Below are 16,025 nucleotides of genomic sequence, written 5' to 3'. Positions count from 1 at the left end.
TGAAGGAGGATTGCCATGTAGTAGCAATTAAGATGGAAAAAAGTGAACTGATTCAAAAAATATTTTGGAGGTTGACTCTATGGGACTCTATAGAACTAACATGGATTTGATTGGGAAGGAAAACGGAAGAGGGCTGAGATGAGGATGACACCTAGGTTTCTGGTTTGAGCTAGTGGATTGGTCTGATAGAGCCATTTTCTGAGATGGGGATGGGGAGAGATAATGAGAATGAGAGAGGGAATGAGAGAATAATTTAATTTTGGACATACTGTATTGAGATGCCTGGGAGATATTCATCTTGCTTGTATTTTCTATTTTCATTCTATTACCCTACTGTTTTTCTGAGGCCATTTATCAGACTGGAACAAGGCGGTATATTATAAAAATGACTTAAGGTTCAGATTTGAAACTGCATGGGTTAATGAGAAATATACTTCTGTGAATAAACTAGAGAAACTAAAGATGGCAATAATTCTTAAGCTTTGGTTGCAAGGCTTTTCAAGTTTCTGTTTCCGGTATTGTTTCAGCTTCCCTAGGGATTTCCATTCACTGTTAACCTGAATTTACCTGATTGTTTGTTGAGTCTCTGCTTCTAGCCTCTCCTGCCTCTACTTTATTTATCCACCTCCCTATTTAAAAACCTTCAATGATTCTCCACTGCATTTAGGATAAAGTCCAAATTATTTAGCATGATATTCAAGTCCCTTTGTTATCTCCTTTGCCTGCCTTTCCCTGTCTCCCCATCCTATCTAGACATACACTGTATGGAAAGCAAAATATGTACATGGTGGGGAACTTGAAATTTGTAGGAAGGAAGGTGGTCTTGGCCATATTGAATAACCTGTTCATAAATTCTCAACAGATATCCTGGTTTCTTCAGAAGAGAGCAGAAGTGTCTGAAGTAATTGCAGCAGAAAGCTTGACAGAGACAGATATTAGCCTAAGAGTTTACAATAGAATCAACACCCTGATATGTTTTAATAGTTTATTCAAAGCATGGCTTTTTGTGATATGAGGCAAGATTTTTAACTTCCCCAAGCCTGTTTATTTATCTGGAAAATGAGAATGTGTACCTCAGAATGGTTGTAGGATGACATGGTACAGCATGTAGAATAATGTATTGCATTTAGTAGGTACTTAAGAAATAGTAGTTGCTATAATATTATTTCAATTAGAATCTAATTTTAAATATCTTTATGCTAACCTTACCTCTTCCTGATTACCTGCTGAACCCTATTCTTCAACTAACCTAGACTACTTGTTAGTTTTGAATAGCTAGCTACAATATTCTTACTAATGCTGCTTCCCTTGACTGGTATTCTGTTTGCCCTTTTCCCTTCAAATCTTTTTCTACTGACATCTTATACTCATCCTTCAAAGTACAACTTAAAAACCATATTTTCCACGTGTCCCCTCTCGATCCCTTTATTTGAAAGCTCTCATTTTATAGTTCTGCAATGCTTAATTAGTACCACTCATGAGTCCTTGACAAGTACTGCCTTGTTTAGTTATTTGGGTATATGTCTTATCTCCCTAAGAGTTGTATTCTTTTTGGTCCCTCTCAGAGAGCTGAGCCAAAGCCTTTTACATGGTTAGCACCAAATAAACACTGATAGATATTCAGTGAGCTAATTTGAAGATCAATACCAATAATTAAATCATTAAACTTCATCCCCAAATGGAAACTGTAAGGGAAGTTTTCTTAGTGTGACAAACTATAGTTTTTACAAAGTTTTCCACCCAACAAGCATTAATAACTGTAGTAATGTTAGAGATTCAAAAAAGATGAAAGGTATTGTCCAACTTTGCAGTCTGTTCAATATCAGGTTTTGAAAGATCTGATTCGGCTGAAGTCAACAGATGTATACTGTTAAAAAAAGTGTATCTTTAATACCGGGTGGAGTATAAATTTTAGGGTTTGGAGCGTTAGGATTAGGATAGAATGGGAACTCATTATTTTTCCTTCAGAGCTGTGCCTATTTTTTTTTTAATTGAAAGACCTTATTATGACATTAAATAAATAGATATTTCTTTTCGGGTTTTGTATTCAGAATGAAAATAGTATCATTTACACAGGAAGGGTCTGTTTGTAGAACACTTTCTTGTTTTTCTTCCTGGCTTCTTTGTGTGTATTTTCCTCTGGTTACCCATCCTATCATTTGTATTATGAAGAAGCTGACTGAATATATAACTAAAAGATTTGCCAGGACAAGTTTATTTGAGGTTTTAGTAAATGTTTCAGAGGATTTTCTTTTCTATTTTGCTATACATTTTTGTTTGTTTGTTTCTTTAATTCTAATCAATCTCAGAGTTAACCAGAGATTCCTGGTTTTTCAGTTTCAGTTTATATTCCTTTTTTTTTCTTTTGTAACTGTTGCTAGAAGTATTGCTCTGTATATGAATGTAACTGGAAAGAATGTTACAGGAAAACTATCCTTAGTTATTCATTTTTGTCTGTTTTTTTCCTTGCATAGATAGAATTGCAGCATCTCTGCTGAATGCTGCATTGTCTAAATTTTCGATCATTTGCTTTCTAGCATTTAGTATGCTATTACCTGAAGTTGGTTTCAGAATGTCCTATAGATACATTTTGCCCTTTTGCTTGTGTGCTCTTTTCAACTTTCTATAAACTCATCCATTCTTTACCTATGACCAGCTTGTGTTTTCACATATATCCAATTATGTGGCAAAAGGCGCTGTTTCTGTACTGATAGATTAATTATTCTCTAATTCTTTAGTCATATGTCTTGATCATTCCTTCCTAAATGTGCCAAAGACATCATATCAGTGGAGATACCTAGAACACAGAATCTGAGCAAGTATCACAGCTGCATGGGAAACTTTGCATTGCCATAGCTTAGTGGTTGAAATTTCAAGGTCTGATTAAAAACCAAAAAGTGTTCTAAAAAATGTTAATGGTTCAGCTTCTGTGTTTAATAAATATGTTGCATTCTTTGCATCATTAATCCAGCAAACATTTGTTGAACATTTACTAGATAAAGTAATTTTCACTGTTCACAATCCATTTTCTAAAAGCAGCTTTTTGCTGTCTTTGTTTCTTAGGTATTTTGTTTGAGGTGTGTTGCTACAGTATCTTGCTATTTCAAGTGTTGTTGGTAGACCAGCAGCATTGGCAACATTTAGGACCTTGTTTGAAATGCAGAATCTCAGGCCCCATTCCAGACTTGTTGAATCGGAATCTGCATTTTAGCAAGAATGTTAGGTGATTTGATGCCTGTTAAAGGTTAACAAGTAAACGTATAACCTATGGATTGTTAACATGTTGCTGTGTTTTTTTGTTTGTTTGTTTGTTTTTTACATGGGCAGGCACCGGGAATCGAACCCGGGTCCTCTGGCATGGCAGGCAAGCATTCTTGCCTGCTGAGCCACCGTGGCCCACCCTGTTGTTGTTTTTTAACAACTGAAGGGTTCTTATACTCATTCAGCTGCTTTCTTAGATATGAAAACACTTTCACATGAAAGCAATTATAGGGAAAACCTTAGATGAAATTTTTTATTTTTAAAACAGTAAGAAAAAAATTGTATAACACAAGAATAAATACTTTTTATTTACTGAAGGATATGAATAAAAGACTGAGAAGTGGAGATTAAGTGAATTTCGTATCCACTAAAGAGTAAATGAAAGTATTGTAATTTCTTATAGACCATGATAGATTTTGGTATAAAGTAGGAAAATTTTAATATAGAAGTGGTTTCTGTTCCTTTTTACTCAGATAAATGCTGAAGCCATATCTGAAATTCATGGAAAATAGTGCTAAATCCCCAACATTTCTTATTTATTTTTTGCAAGGAGAAGTATGAAGTAAGTTATGCTCTCTAATCAAATCATTATTCTTTTAGAATAGCCAGTAGTTCTGGATCCAGATTTTCTTTAAGTACAAGTACATCTTACTCAGGTGTAACAAATTAAGGATGAATATGGGTTGGTAAATGTTTTGTATAGTGTTTATGAAGACTGGATTACAAATTTCATTAGTTCAGAGTAATTTTGATGACTAGAAGATGAGGCTAGAAAACATACTTCTCTAAATGAATACTTTTGATGCTTAAAATAAAAGAATTTTTTTTTACTAATTAAAAAAAATTAACAAAACATTTTTATTTTATTTTATTTTTAAAAATTTTTTATTAATTAAAAAAATTAACTAACACAACATTTAGTAATCATTCCATTCTACATATACAATCAGTAATTCTTAATATCATCACATAGTTGCATATTCATCATTTCTTAGTACATTTGCATCGATTTATAAAAAGAAATAAAAAGACAACAGAAAAAGAAATAAAACGACAATAGAGAGAAAAAAAACACACTATACCTCACATGTAGCTTCATTCAATGTTTTAATATAGTTACATTACAATTAGGTAGTATTGTGCTGCCCATTTCTGAGTTTTTGTATCCAGTCCTGTTGCACAGTCTGTATCCCTTCAGCTCCAGTTACCCATTATCTTACCCTATTTCTATCTCCTGATGGTTTCTGTTACCAATGACATATTCCAAGTTTATTCCCTAATGTCGGTTCATATCATTGGGACCATACGGTATTTGTCCTTTAGTTTTTGGCTAGTCTCACTCAGCATAATGTTCTCTAGGTCCATCCATGTTATTACATGCTTCATAAGTTTATTCTGTCTTAGAGCTGCATAATATTCCATCGTATGTATATACCACAGGTTGTTTAGCCACTCATCTGTTGATGGACATTTCCATCTCTTTGCAATTGTAAATAATGCTGCTATAAACATTGGTGTGCAAATGTCCATTTGTGGAGAAGTGTGCCTCTTTATCCACATCCTCTCCAGCACTTGTCATTTTCTGCTTTGTTGATAATGGCCATTCTGGTGGGTGTGAGATGATATCTCATTGTGGTTTTGATTTGCATTTCTCTAATGGCCAGGGACATTGAGTATCTCTTCATGTGCCTTTTGGCTATTTGTATTTCCTCTTCTGAGAAGTGTCTGTTCAAGTCTTTTTCCCATTTTGTAATTGGATTGGCTGTCTTTTTGTTGTTGAATTGAACAATCTGTTTATAAATTCTGGATACTAGACCTTTATCTGATATGTCATTTCCAAATATTGTCTCCCATTGTGTAGGCTGTCTTTCTACTTTCTTGATGAAGTTCTTTGATGCACAAAAGTGTTTAATTTTGAGGAGCTCCCATTTATTTATTTCTTTCTTCAGTGCTCTTGCTTTAGGTGTAAGGTCCATAAAACCGCCTCCAGTTGTAAGTTTCATAAGATATCTCCCAACATTTTCCTCTAACTGTTTTATGGTCTTAGACCTAATGTTTAGATCTTTGATCCATTTTGAGTTAACTTTTGTATAGGGTGTCAGATACCGGTCCTCTTTCATTCTTTTGCATATGGATATCCAGTTCTCTAGGCACCATTTATTGAAGAGACTGTTCTGTCCCAGGTGAGTTGGCTTGACTGCCTTATCAAAGATCAAATGTCCATAGATGAGAGGGTCTATATCTGAGCACTCTATTCGATTCCATTGGTCGATATATCTGTCTTTATGCCAATACCATGCTGTTTTGACCACTGTGGCTTCATAATATGCCTTAATGTCAGGCAGCATGAGACCTCCAGCTTCGTTTTTTTTCCTCAAGATACTTTTAGCAATTCAGGGCACCCTGTCCTTCCAGATAAATTTGCTTATTGGTTTTTCTATTTCTGAAAAATAAGTTGTTGGGATTTTGATTGGTATTGTGTTGAATCTGTAAATCAATTTAGGTAGAATTGACATCTTAACTATGTTTAGTCTTCCAATCCATGAACATGGTATGCCCTTCCATCTATTTAGGTCTTCTGTGATTTCTTTTAACAGTTTTTTGTAGTTTTCTTTGTATAGGTCTTTTGTCTCTTTAGTTAAATTTATTCCTAAGTATTTTATTCTTTTAGTTGCAATTGTAAATGGAATTCGTTTCTTTTATTTATTTATTTATTTATTTATTTATTTATTTATTTATTTATTTATTAACGGAAAAAAGAAATTAACCCAACATTTAGAAATCATACCATTCTACATATGCAATCAGTAATTCTTAACATCATCACATAGATGCATGATCATCGTTTCTTAGTACATTTGCATCGGTTTAGAAGAACTAGCAACACAACAGAAAAAGATATAGAATGTTAATATAGAGAAAAAAATAAAAGTAATAATAATAATAGTAAAAACAAACAAAAACAAAACAAAACAACAACAAAAAAAACCTATAGCTCAGATGCAGCTTCATTTAGTGTTTTAACATGATTACTTTACAATTAGGTATTATTGTGTTGTCCATTTTAGAGTTTTTATATCTAGTCCTGCTGCACAGTCTGTATCCCTTCAGCTCCAATTACCCATTATCTTACCCTGTTTCTAACTCCTGCTGGACTCTGTTACCAATGACATATTCCAAGTTGATTCTCGAATGTCGGTTCACATCAGTGGGACCATACAGTATTTGTCTTTTAGTTTTTGGCTAGACTCACTCAGCATAATGTTCTGTAGGTCCATCCATGTTATTACATGCTTCATAACTTTATCCTGTCTTAAAGCTGCATAATATTCCATCGCATGTATATACCACAGTTTGTTTAGCCACTTGTCTGTTGATGGACATTTTGGCTGTTTCCATCTCTTTGCAATTGTAAATAACGCTGCTATAAACATTGGTGTGCAAATGTCCGTTTGTGTCTTTGCCCTTAATTCCTTTGAGTAGATTCCCAGCAATGCTATTGCTGGGTTGTGTGGCAATTCTATATTCAGCTTTTTGAGGAACCGCCAAACTGCCTTCCACAGTGGTTGCACCATTTGACATTCCCACCAACAGTGGATAAGTGTGCCTCTTTCTCCGCATCCTCTCCAGTACTTGTCATTTTCTGTTTTGTTGATAATGGCTATTCTGGTGGGTGTGAGATGATATCTCATTGTGGTTTTGATTTGCATTTCTCTAATGGCCAGGGACATTGAGCATCTCTTCATGTGCCTTTTAGCCATTTGTATCTCCTCTTCTGATAGGTGTCTGTTCAAGTCTTTTTCCCATTTTTTAATTGATTTGGCTGTCTTTTTGTCGTTGAGTTGAACAATCTCTTTATAAATTCTGGATACTAGACCTTTATCTGATATGTCATTTCCAAATATTGTCTCCCATTGTGTAGGCTGTCTTTCTACTTTCTTGATGAAGTTCTTTGATGCACAAAAGTGTTTAATTTTGAGGAGCTCCCATTTATTTATTTCCTTCTTCAGTGCTCTTTCTTTACATTTAAGGTCCATAAAACCGCCTCCAGTTGTAAGATTCGTAAGATATCTCCCTACATTTTCCTCTAACTGTTTTATGGTCTTAGACCTAATGTTTAGATCTTTGATCCATTTTGAGTTAACTTTTGTATAGGGTGTCAGATACCGGTCCTCTTTCATTCTTTTGCATATGGATATCCAGTTCTCTAGGCACCATTTATTGAAGAGACTGTTCTGTCCCAGGTGAGTTGGCTTGACTGCCTTATCAAAGATCAAATGTCCATAGATGAGAGGGTCTATATCTGAGCACTCTATTCGATTCCATTGGTCGATATATCTATCTTTATGCCAATACCATGCTGTTTTGACCACTGTGACTTCATAATATGCCTTAAAGTCAGGCAGTGCGAGACCTCCAGCTTTGTTTTTTTTCCTCAAGATGTTTTTAGCAATTCGGGGCACCCTGCCCTTCCAGATAAATTTGCTTATTGGTTTTTCTATTTCTGAAAAATAAGTTGTTGGGATTTTGATTGGTATTGCATTGAATCTGTAAATCAATTTAGGTAGGATTGACATCTTAACTATATTTAGTCTTCCAATCCATGAACACGGTATGCCCTTCCATCTATTTAGGTCTTCTGTGATTTCTTTTAACAGTTTTTTGTAGTTTTCTTTATATATGTTTTTTGTCTCTTTAGTTAAATTTATTCCTAGGTATTTTATTCTTTTAGTTGCAATTGTAAATGGGATTCGTTTCTTGATTTCCCCCTCAGCTTGTTCATTACTAGTGTATAGAAATGCTACAGATTTTTGAATGTGATCTGGTAACCTGCTACTTTGCTGTACTCATTTATTAGCTCTAGTAGTTTTGTTGTGGATTTTTCCGGGTTTTCGACGTATAGTATCATATCGTCTGCAAACAGTGATAGTTTTACTTCTTCCTTTCCAATTTTGATGCCTTATATTTCTTTTTCTTGTCTAATTGCTCTGGCTAGAACTTCAAACACAATGTTGAATAACAGTGGTGATAGTGGACATCCTTGTCTTGTTCCTGATCTTAGGGGGAAAGTTTTCAATTTTTCCCCATTGAGGATGATATTAGCTGTGGGTTTTTCCTATATTCCCTTTATCATTTTAAGGAAGTTCCCTTGTATTCCTATCCTTTGAAGTGTTTTCAACAGGAAAAGATGTTGAATCTTGTCAAATGCCTTCTCTGCATCAAGTGAGGTGATCATGTGATTTTTCTGCTTTGATTTGTTGATATGGTGTATTACATTAATTGATTTTCTTCTGTTGAACCATCCTTGCATACCTGGGATGAATCCTACTTGGTCATGATGTATAATTCTTTGAATGTGTTGCTGTATTCAGTTTTCTAGAATTTTGTTGAGGATTTTTGCATCTATATTCATTAGAGAGATTGGTCTGTAATTTTCTTTTTTTGTAATATCTTTGTCTGGTTTTGGTATGAGGGTGATGTTGGCTTCATAGAATGAATTAGGTAGCTTTCCCTCCACTTCAATTTTTTTGAAGAGTTTGAGCAGGGTTGGTACTAATTCTTTCTGGGATGTTTGGTAGAATTCACCTGTGAAGCCGTCTGGTCCTGGTAAAATAAAAGAATTTTAGCAGATTGACAATAAACACCTATATAATGGCTATTCCTTTTATTAATATCTTTGTTTATTTCAATACCACTTATAGTTATTTGCATCTGGCTAGCAATGTGATCTTGCTTAAGTTATTTTCTGAGTCTCAGTTTCCTCAACTATAAGATTAAGTGATTCTTCTTTCTTTTCAAGGTTGTTGAAAGGCTGAATTGTGATAATGTAGATAATGCCCTTGAAATGCATGGCGACAAAAACAATGCTTAATAGATTTTCACTGTCTTCCCTTTACAGTGCTTTGTCCTGTCTATACACACTTATTCTTGGTTTAGCTCATATTTTAAATATAATTTCCCTCGAATTTTTCTTTCATTATACTGATTTATATTGAGTCAAGAATGTAAACTCCATAGTTTATCAACTGACATAGGCCTTGTCTCTTTTGTTTCCTATTGTAGCCTTATCACTGGCACAGGTACTATGTATATCATTCATTCAAATGAATAGTCTAAGTAAATTTACTTGAAGAAATTAAATATATGTGGTCAACCGACTGCCTTCTCCTCTGCTACTATTAAGTCAACATTTGCATCCCGAATACTTTTCTCCGGGATATATTTATGATAGTTTCAGTTCCTACTCTTAAAAATGCCTAGTTTTCAAAGTCATATTTGTCAGAAGGAAAAAAGGTATTAAAGAACTTAAATGGGATGTTTCTGGGAAAAGCTATACTTGGGTGTTGTAACAGGAAGATCTAAATAAGTTTTAAAAAAATTTTTATTAATAAAACCAATCAACATACAACATGAATGTTCTTTCTTTTTCCATCACATGGTTGTATATTCATCATCGTGATCATTTCTTAGAACATTTGCATCAATTCAGAAAAAGAAGTAAAAAGAAAACAGAAAAAAAATTCATGCATACCATACTCCTTAACCTTCCCCTTCACCAATCACCACCATTTCAATCTACTAAATTTATTTTAACATTTGTTCCCCCTATTATTTATTGTTAATCCATGTGTTTTACTCATCTGTCCATATGGTAGATAAAAGAAGCATCAGACACAAGGTTTTCACAATCACCCATTCACATTACAAAAGCCATATCATTATACAATCATTTTCAAGAAATATGGCTACTGGAACACAGCTCTACATTTTCAGGCAGTTCCCTTCAGGCTCTCCATTACACCTTATCTAAACAGATGATATCTGTTTAATGCATAAGAATAACCTCCAGGATAACTTCTCAACTCTGGAGTCTTAGCCATTGACACTTTATTTTTTCTCATTTCTCTCTTCCCCCCTTCGTTTGAGAAGGTTTTCTCAATCCCTTGGTGCTGAGTCCCAGCTCATTCTAGGATTCCTGTCCACCATTGCCAGGAAGGTCCACATCCCAGGGAGTCATGTCCCATGTAGACAGGGGGAGGGCAGTGAGTTTGCTTGTTGTGTTGGCTGAGAGAGAGAGGCCACATCTGAGCAACAGAAGAGGTTCTCTTGGGGGTGTCTCTTAGGCCTAATTTTAAGTAGGCTTAGCCTATCCTTTGCGGGGTTAAGTTTCATATGAACAAACCCCAAGATTGGGGGCTCAGCCTATTGCTCTAGTTGTCCCCATTGCTTGTGAGAATGTCAACAATTCTCCACTTGGGGAAGTTGAATTTTCCCCCTTTCTCACCATTCCCCCAAGGGGACTTTGCAAATACTCTTTTATTCACTGTTCAAATCCTTCTGGGATTTATCGAGGCATCAATCTGGACAAGCCTACAAAATTTCATGCCCTACTCAAGGTTCCATGTACTTATGGTGTTCAATTAAGCTGTCCACATAAGTTATTTTAGGAAATGCACTAGTCGAAATATAAATTTTGCACCAAATAAATTCGCTTTAGTCACACACATAAGTTAAAATTTTTAAATATTAATTACCATCTGTTTTCAACACCCTGCAATAATGACATTCCTTTGTTCTTCCTCATGCAAAACATTTTGAAATTTGTACATTTAGTCACTATCATTATACACTCTAGGCATTCCTAGATTATACCATCTCAGTCTTTATCGTCTATTTTTCCTTCTCATTTCATTTGTGCCCCCAGGCCTCCTCCCTCTATTATTCTCACAGTCAGGTTTATTCAGTGTTCCAACATTATTGTATTACAATTAGGTAGTATTGTGCTAGCCATTTCTGAATTTTTACAGTCAGTCCAGTTGCACAATCTGTATCCCTTCAGTTCTAATTACCCAATATCTACCCTATTTCTAACTTAAAAGAATTTTTTTTGCAATTATTTTACCTGCAGTTGCAGTTGTCAAGTCTTATAAAAATCAGGATTCTGCATTTGCTGTTCTTAATAGAGAAATCTGTATTTTAAAAAATATAAAGAAAGAGAGAAGAAATGTTTAATCTCATCTTGTAGGGTATAGAGAATTTTGCAGAAAATAATTCCTGCAAATCCTGCACTTTTGAATGATGCCCTCAAAGTATAGTATATAAAAAAGATCTTTTTTTTTTTTGAAGGAGAAAACTATATTGTCTAGATTTAGTTCAGAGCATTGAGTTTAAAATATGATGCATTTTTCAGCTAAGGTAGCCTCAGTGGGTTCTATTTTAAGGTAATCTTGGTATGTCCATATCTTTAGTGTTTCAAGGTATTAATCATTTATTCAGAATAATTGAAGATAATTTTGTACCTAAATGGAAAATTTATGTCTAATGGAGTGGAGTACTGTTTGTTGGTGATTAAATATCTAAGTTTATTAATTTTGTCACACTTGATCTGATTTAGGGTTTGTCCTACAGTAATGTGTATTGCTTATATGAGCCCCCTTTTCCTTCTTTTACATAGCAACATCATGACAACAGAGAAGAGTTTCGTGGCTGATGCTGAAAATTCACAGCACCAGCAACAGAAGGAAGAGGGTGAGGTAGCCATAAAAGTAGACTACCAAGAAATTCAGCTGGAGGAGGCCTCTCAAACGGCAGCTGAGGGAGATAGTCAGTGTCAACAGAAGCTGAAAACATCTAATGGAGACACTCCTACACATGAAGACCTGACCAAGAACAAGGAGCGGACATCAGAAAGCAGGGGACTGTCACGGCTGTTTTCCTCATTTCTCAAAAGGCCCAAGTCTCAAGTGTCTGAAGAAGAAGGCAAAGAAGTAGAATCAACGAAAGAAAAAGGTGAAGGAGGTCAGAAAGAAATAGAATTTGGAACCAGTCTTGATGAAGAGATACTTTTAAAGGCCCCAATTGCAGCTCCTGAACCTGAACTCAAAACAGACCCATCCTTGGATCTTCATTCATTAAGCAGTGCAGAAACACAGGTAAGTATGTGTGGAAGTATGGGGGGTGGGTATGATTTGAAGGTGGCTATACACTTCATTTTTCATCTAAAAACATTTGGTTTTATTTCTTATTAGCCAGTTGACTTAGATATTGATAGCATTATTAAGTAACATAAAATTTTTGGGGTTTTTGCTCTAATGAAATTAATGTGGTCAGTAGAAACTAGATTTAAAAAAAACATGTTTATGCTCTATAAATCAAAGAACAAAAATGAAAAAAATAAGTATTGAATTATTTTGTTCAGTACATATATTATTCAGCCCATATTATAATTCATAATGGTGTTTATGGCTGCAGTGTTTGTGTTCTGCAATGGATAGAGGTAGCCTAAGGTATATCAACTAAGGAATGGAAGGGGGAATTGTGATGTATACATACAGTGGACTGTTGAGCAGCTGCAAGAAGGAATGAAGTTGTGGTGTTTGCAACTAGACGTATGAACCTTAGAACAGTGTATTCAGTGAAATAAACCAGAAACAAATATAATTACTTCAGTAACATGGACTGATGATAGAGTGCAAACTCTGAGAACTGAATTCCAGAGCATAGGTTATTAGGTGAAGGCCTGCTGTTCCTAGATTGTTAGCTTTACAGCAATCACAACTGTTCCAGAGTTGTAAATATTATTTCTTAATTCTGAGATGCTGAGCTCTTTGTATATAATCTCATCTTCTCAGGAACTTCAGGTATATGTGTGACACCTTAATCTCAGAGCTAGAGTTCTGCCTATGAAAGTCAGCATTACCAGTTTCAGCAACTATTAAAAACACTGAAAAAGTGATCAGAGTTCAGAGATATGAATCAAGTTATTCTGGGTAGGACTAAGGTAAATCAGACTAAAGGGTAAAGGATGATACTGATTGTATTTTTAAACTTCAACTTCTGTGTGAGACCAAAGGCAGAGATGTCTATTTAGTGCAAAATTTGTATTTTTGGAGGCACACTATCTCATTTAACTTGTATGGCCAGCTTATCTGAACACCATAATTACATGGAACCTTGAATAGGGAGTGAGACCTTGTTAGTTTGTACAGTTGGTGTGATGCCCCAAAACATCCTAGAGTATTCTGGGCAGAAAATCAAGAAGTATTTACAAAATCCTCTTGAGGGACTGGGGAAAAAGTGGAAATATTAGATTTTGCCACCTGGGGAAGACCTGATATTCACGTAAGCACTAGAACTGCCAATTTGATGGTCCAGGCCCTGGATCTAGAGGCTTGCCTTTACAAAACTTATTCCTGCAAAGGAGATGCTAAGCCTACTTATTTTGTGCCTGAGAGTCACCTCCAGAGATCCTCTTTTGTTGCTCAAATTTGGCCTCTCTCTCTCTAAGCCAATTCCACAGGTGAACTCACTGCCCTACCCCCTATGTGGGACATGACTCTTTAAGAGTGTAAATCTCCCTGGCATTATAGAATTGAGAAAGACTTCTTGACCTAAAAGGATGTGCTGGTTTAGAGGATGTATGTACCATAGAAAAGCCATGTTTTAATCAAGATCCCATTTCATAAAGGTAGAATAATCCCTATCCAATACTGTATGTTTGAAACTGTAATCAGATCCTCTCCCTGGAGATGTGATGTAATCAAGAGTGGTTGTTAAGCCAGATTAGGGGAGATGTGTCTCCACCCATTTGAGTGCATCTTGATTAGTTTCTGAAGTCCTATAAAAGTGGAAACATTTTGGAGAATGAGAGATTCAGAGAGAGCAGAACAGAACATAGCCACGAGAAGCAGAGTCTACCAGCCAACGACCTTTGGAGATGAAGAAGGAAAATGTCTCCTGGGGAGCTTCGTGAAACAGGAAGTTAGGAGGAGAAGCTAGCAGATAACGCCGTGTTCTCCATGTGCCTTTTCAGCTAAGAGAGAAGCCCTGACTATGTTTGCCATGTGCCTTCCCACTTGAGAGAGAAACCTTGAACTTCATCGGCCTTCTTGAACCAAGGTATCTTTCTCTGGATACCTTTGATTGGACATTTCTATAGACTTTCTTTAATTGGGACATTGTCTCAGCCTTAGAACTGTAAACTAACAACTTATTAAATTCCCTTTTTAAAAAACCATTCTGTTCTTGGTATATTGCATTCTGGCAGCTAGCAAACTAGAACAGATTTGGTATCAGGAGTGGGGTGCTGCTGCAGTTTGCAAATACCAAACATGTTTGAACAGCTTTTTAAATGGATAAGGGGAAGATTCGGGAAGAGTTGTGGGAAGCTTGATAGAGAAGGCCTAGAATGCTTTGAAGTGACTGTTGGTGAAATGTGGGCTCTAAAGACACTTCTGATAAAGCCTTAGGCAGAAATGAGACGTGTCATTACAGACTGGAAGGAAGGTGATCCTTGTTTTAAAATGGCAGATAATCTGGCAAAGTTGACTAGTGGCTTTGGCTGGAAGGCAGATTTTAAAAGCCATGAACTTAGCTATTTAGCAGAAGAGATCTCCAAATTAAATGTCGAAAGTACAGCCTGGTTTCTCCTCACAGCTTATAGTGAAATGCTACAGGAGAGAGATAAGGTGAAAACTGAACTCTAGAGTACAAAGAAACCAGAAATTGATGTCCTGGGAAATTCTGGGCCTCCAGAAAGGGAGACTGCAGAGAATAGTTCCCTGTGTGAGGTTTATCCAAATGTGGAACCAGTAAGCCATTTCAGAGAAAGCCAGGATTGGACATGGAGTTATCTGGGAAGGATTTGTGGAAACTCCTTATGTCTGATGGGCATGATCCAAGGCTACTACATAGAAAACCAGCGAGAGTGCTGTGGGACCTGTATAAACAGAGCACTGCCAGTCTGGACTGGGGGGTTCAGAGAAGGGACACATTGGAGGAAAAATAACTTCAGAGGCAAAACCATGGAGGCTGGGGTCTGAAGTCAAGCCTCGGGCCAGGAGAGCAGACCCACCCAAGCCCGTCAAGAGGGTGAGTTTACCCCGAAGGCAGAGGATGGGCCTTTCACCTCATTGCAGTGGAAGAGTCATGCTGCCTCAGGCCTTGGAGAGAGTGAAGTACATTCCTTGGGGTTTGGGGAGAGCCTGGCTACTACCACATGGTGGGGTTGAGCGTGTGCCCCAGAGATGGCAGAGAGCCCAGTTGCAGCCCCAATGCTTGGAGAGGGTGGAGCCGAGAAAAAGGTGGTCTCCCCAGTGTCCCCCAAGGTTGCATTCAGAGAGAGGCAGGCCTCTGCGTAGGCCTTTGGAAAGGGTGGAACTGCTGCTTTCTAAAGCCCTGAAGAAAAATGACTCTCAGACTTTGAAATCTGATGGTCTTTGCCCTGCAGGATTTGAAACTATATGGGTCTGGTGACCCCTGTGTTCCTTCCTTCCTATGGAAATGGGTATATGTATCCCATGACTGTTCCTCCTTTGTATGTTGGCAGCAAATAACTTGTTATGAGTTTTCAAAGGTCCAAAGCCAGGGGCTAATTTTGCCTTAGAACAGACCATGCTTGTAACTAACTTTGAGATTTCGTACTGGTTTTAACCTTCTATTGTATTTGTAATGTTACTGAAATGGTTTAAAGTTCTCTGATATTGTTATGAAATGAATGTATTTTGTATATGGGGAAACATGTCTTTTTTAGGGTCCAGAGGGTAGAATGTGCTGGTTTAGAGGATGTAGTTACCCTAGAAAAGCCATGTTTTAATCAAAATCCCATTTCATAAAGGTAGAATAATCCTATTCAATACTGTATGTTTGAAACTGTAATTAGATCATCTTCCTGGAGATGTGATGTAATCAAGAGTGGCTGTTAAGCTGGATTAGGGGAGATGTGTCTCCAACCATTTGGGTGGGTCTTGATTAGTTTCTGAAGT

The 16,025-nt window shown here is 36.4% G+C and overlaps 1 protein-coding gene across 19 annotated transcripts in view; it reads left to right on the top strand.

The window, feature by feature from the left end:
• Nucleotides 1-16,025, top strand: part of EPB41 (erythrocyte membrane protein band 4.1) — a 318,202-nt gene that overhangs the window by 129,849 nt on the left and 172,328 nt on the right. For 18 of the 19 annotated variants that reach the window (XM_077150570.1, XM_077150557.1, XM_077150568.1 and 15 more), the window contains one exon: nucleotides 11,717-12,194. In XM_077150570.1, the coding sequence (XP_077006685.1) occupies nucleotides 11,717-12,194 (478 nt within the window). The remainder of the gene's footprint in view (nucleotides 1-11,716; nucleotides 12,195-16,025) is intronic. The other variant, XM_077150561.1, reaches the window with a different exon arrangement.

The sequence above is a fragment of the Tamandua tetradactyla genome, chromosome 2 (genome assembly GCF_023851605.1).
Source record: "Tamandua tetradactyla isolate mTamTet1 chromosome 2, mTamTet1.pri, whole genome shotgun sequence".
In the NCBI taxonomy this organism is placed as follows: domain Eukaryota; kingdom Metazoa; phylum Chordata; class Mammalia; order Pilosa; family Myrmecophagidae; genus Tamandua; species Tamandua tetradactyla.
This window is presented reverse-complemented; position numbering and strand designations above follow the sequence as displayed.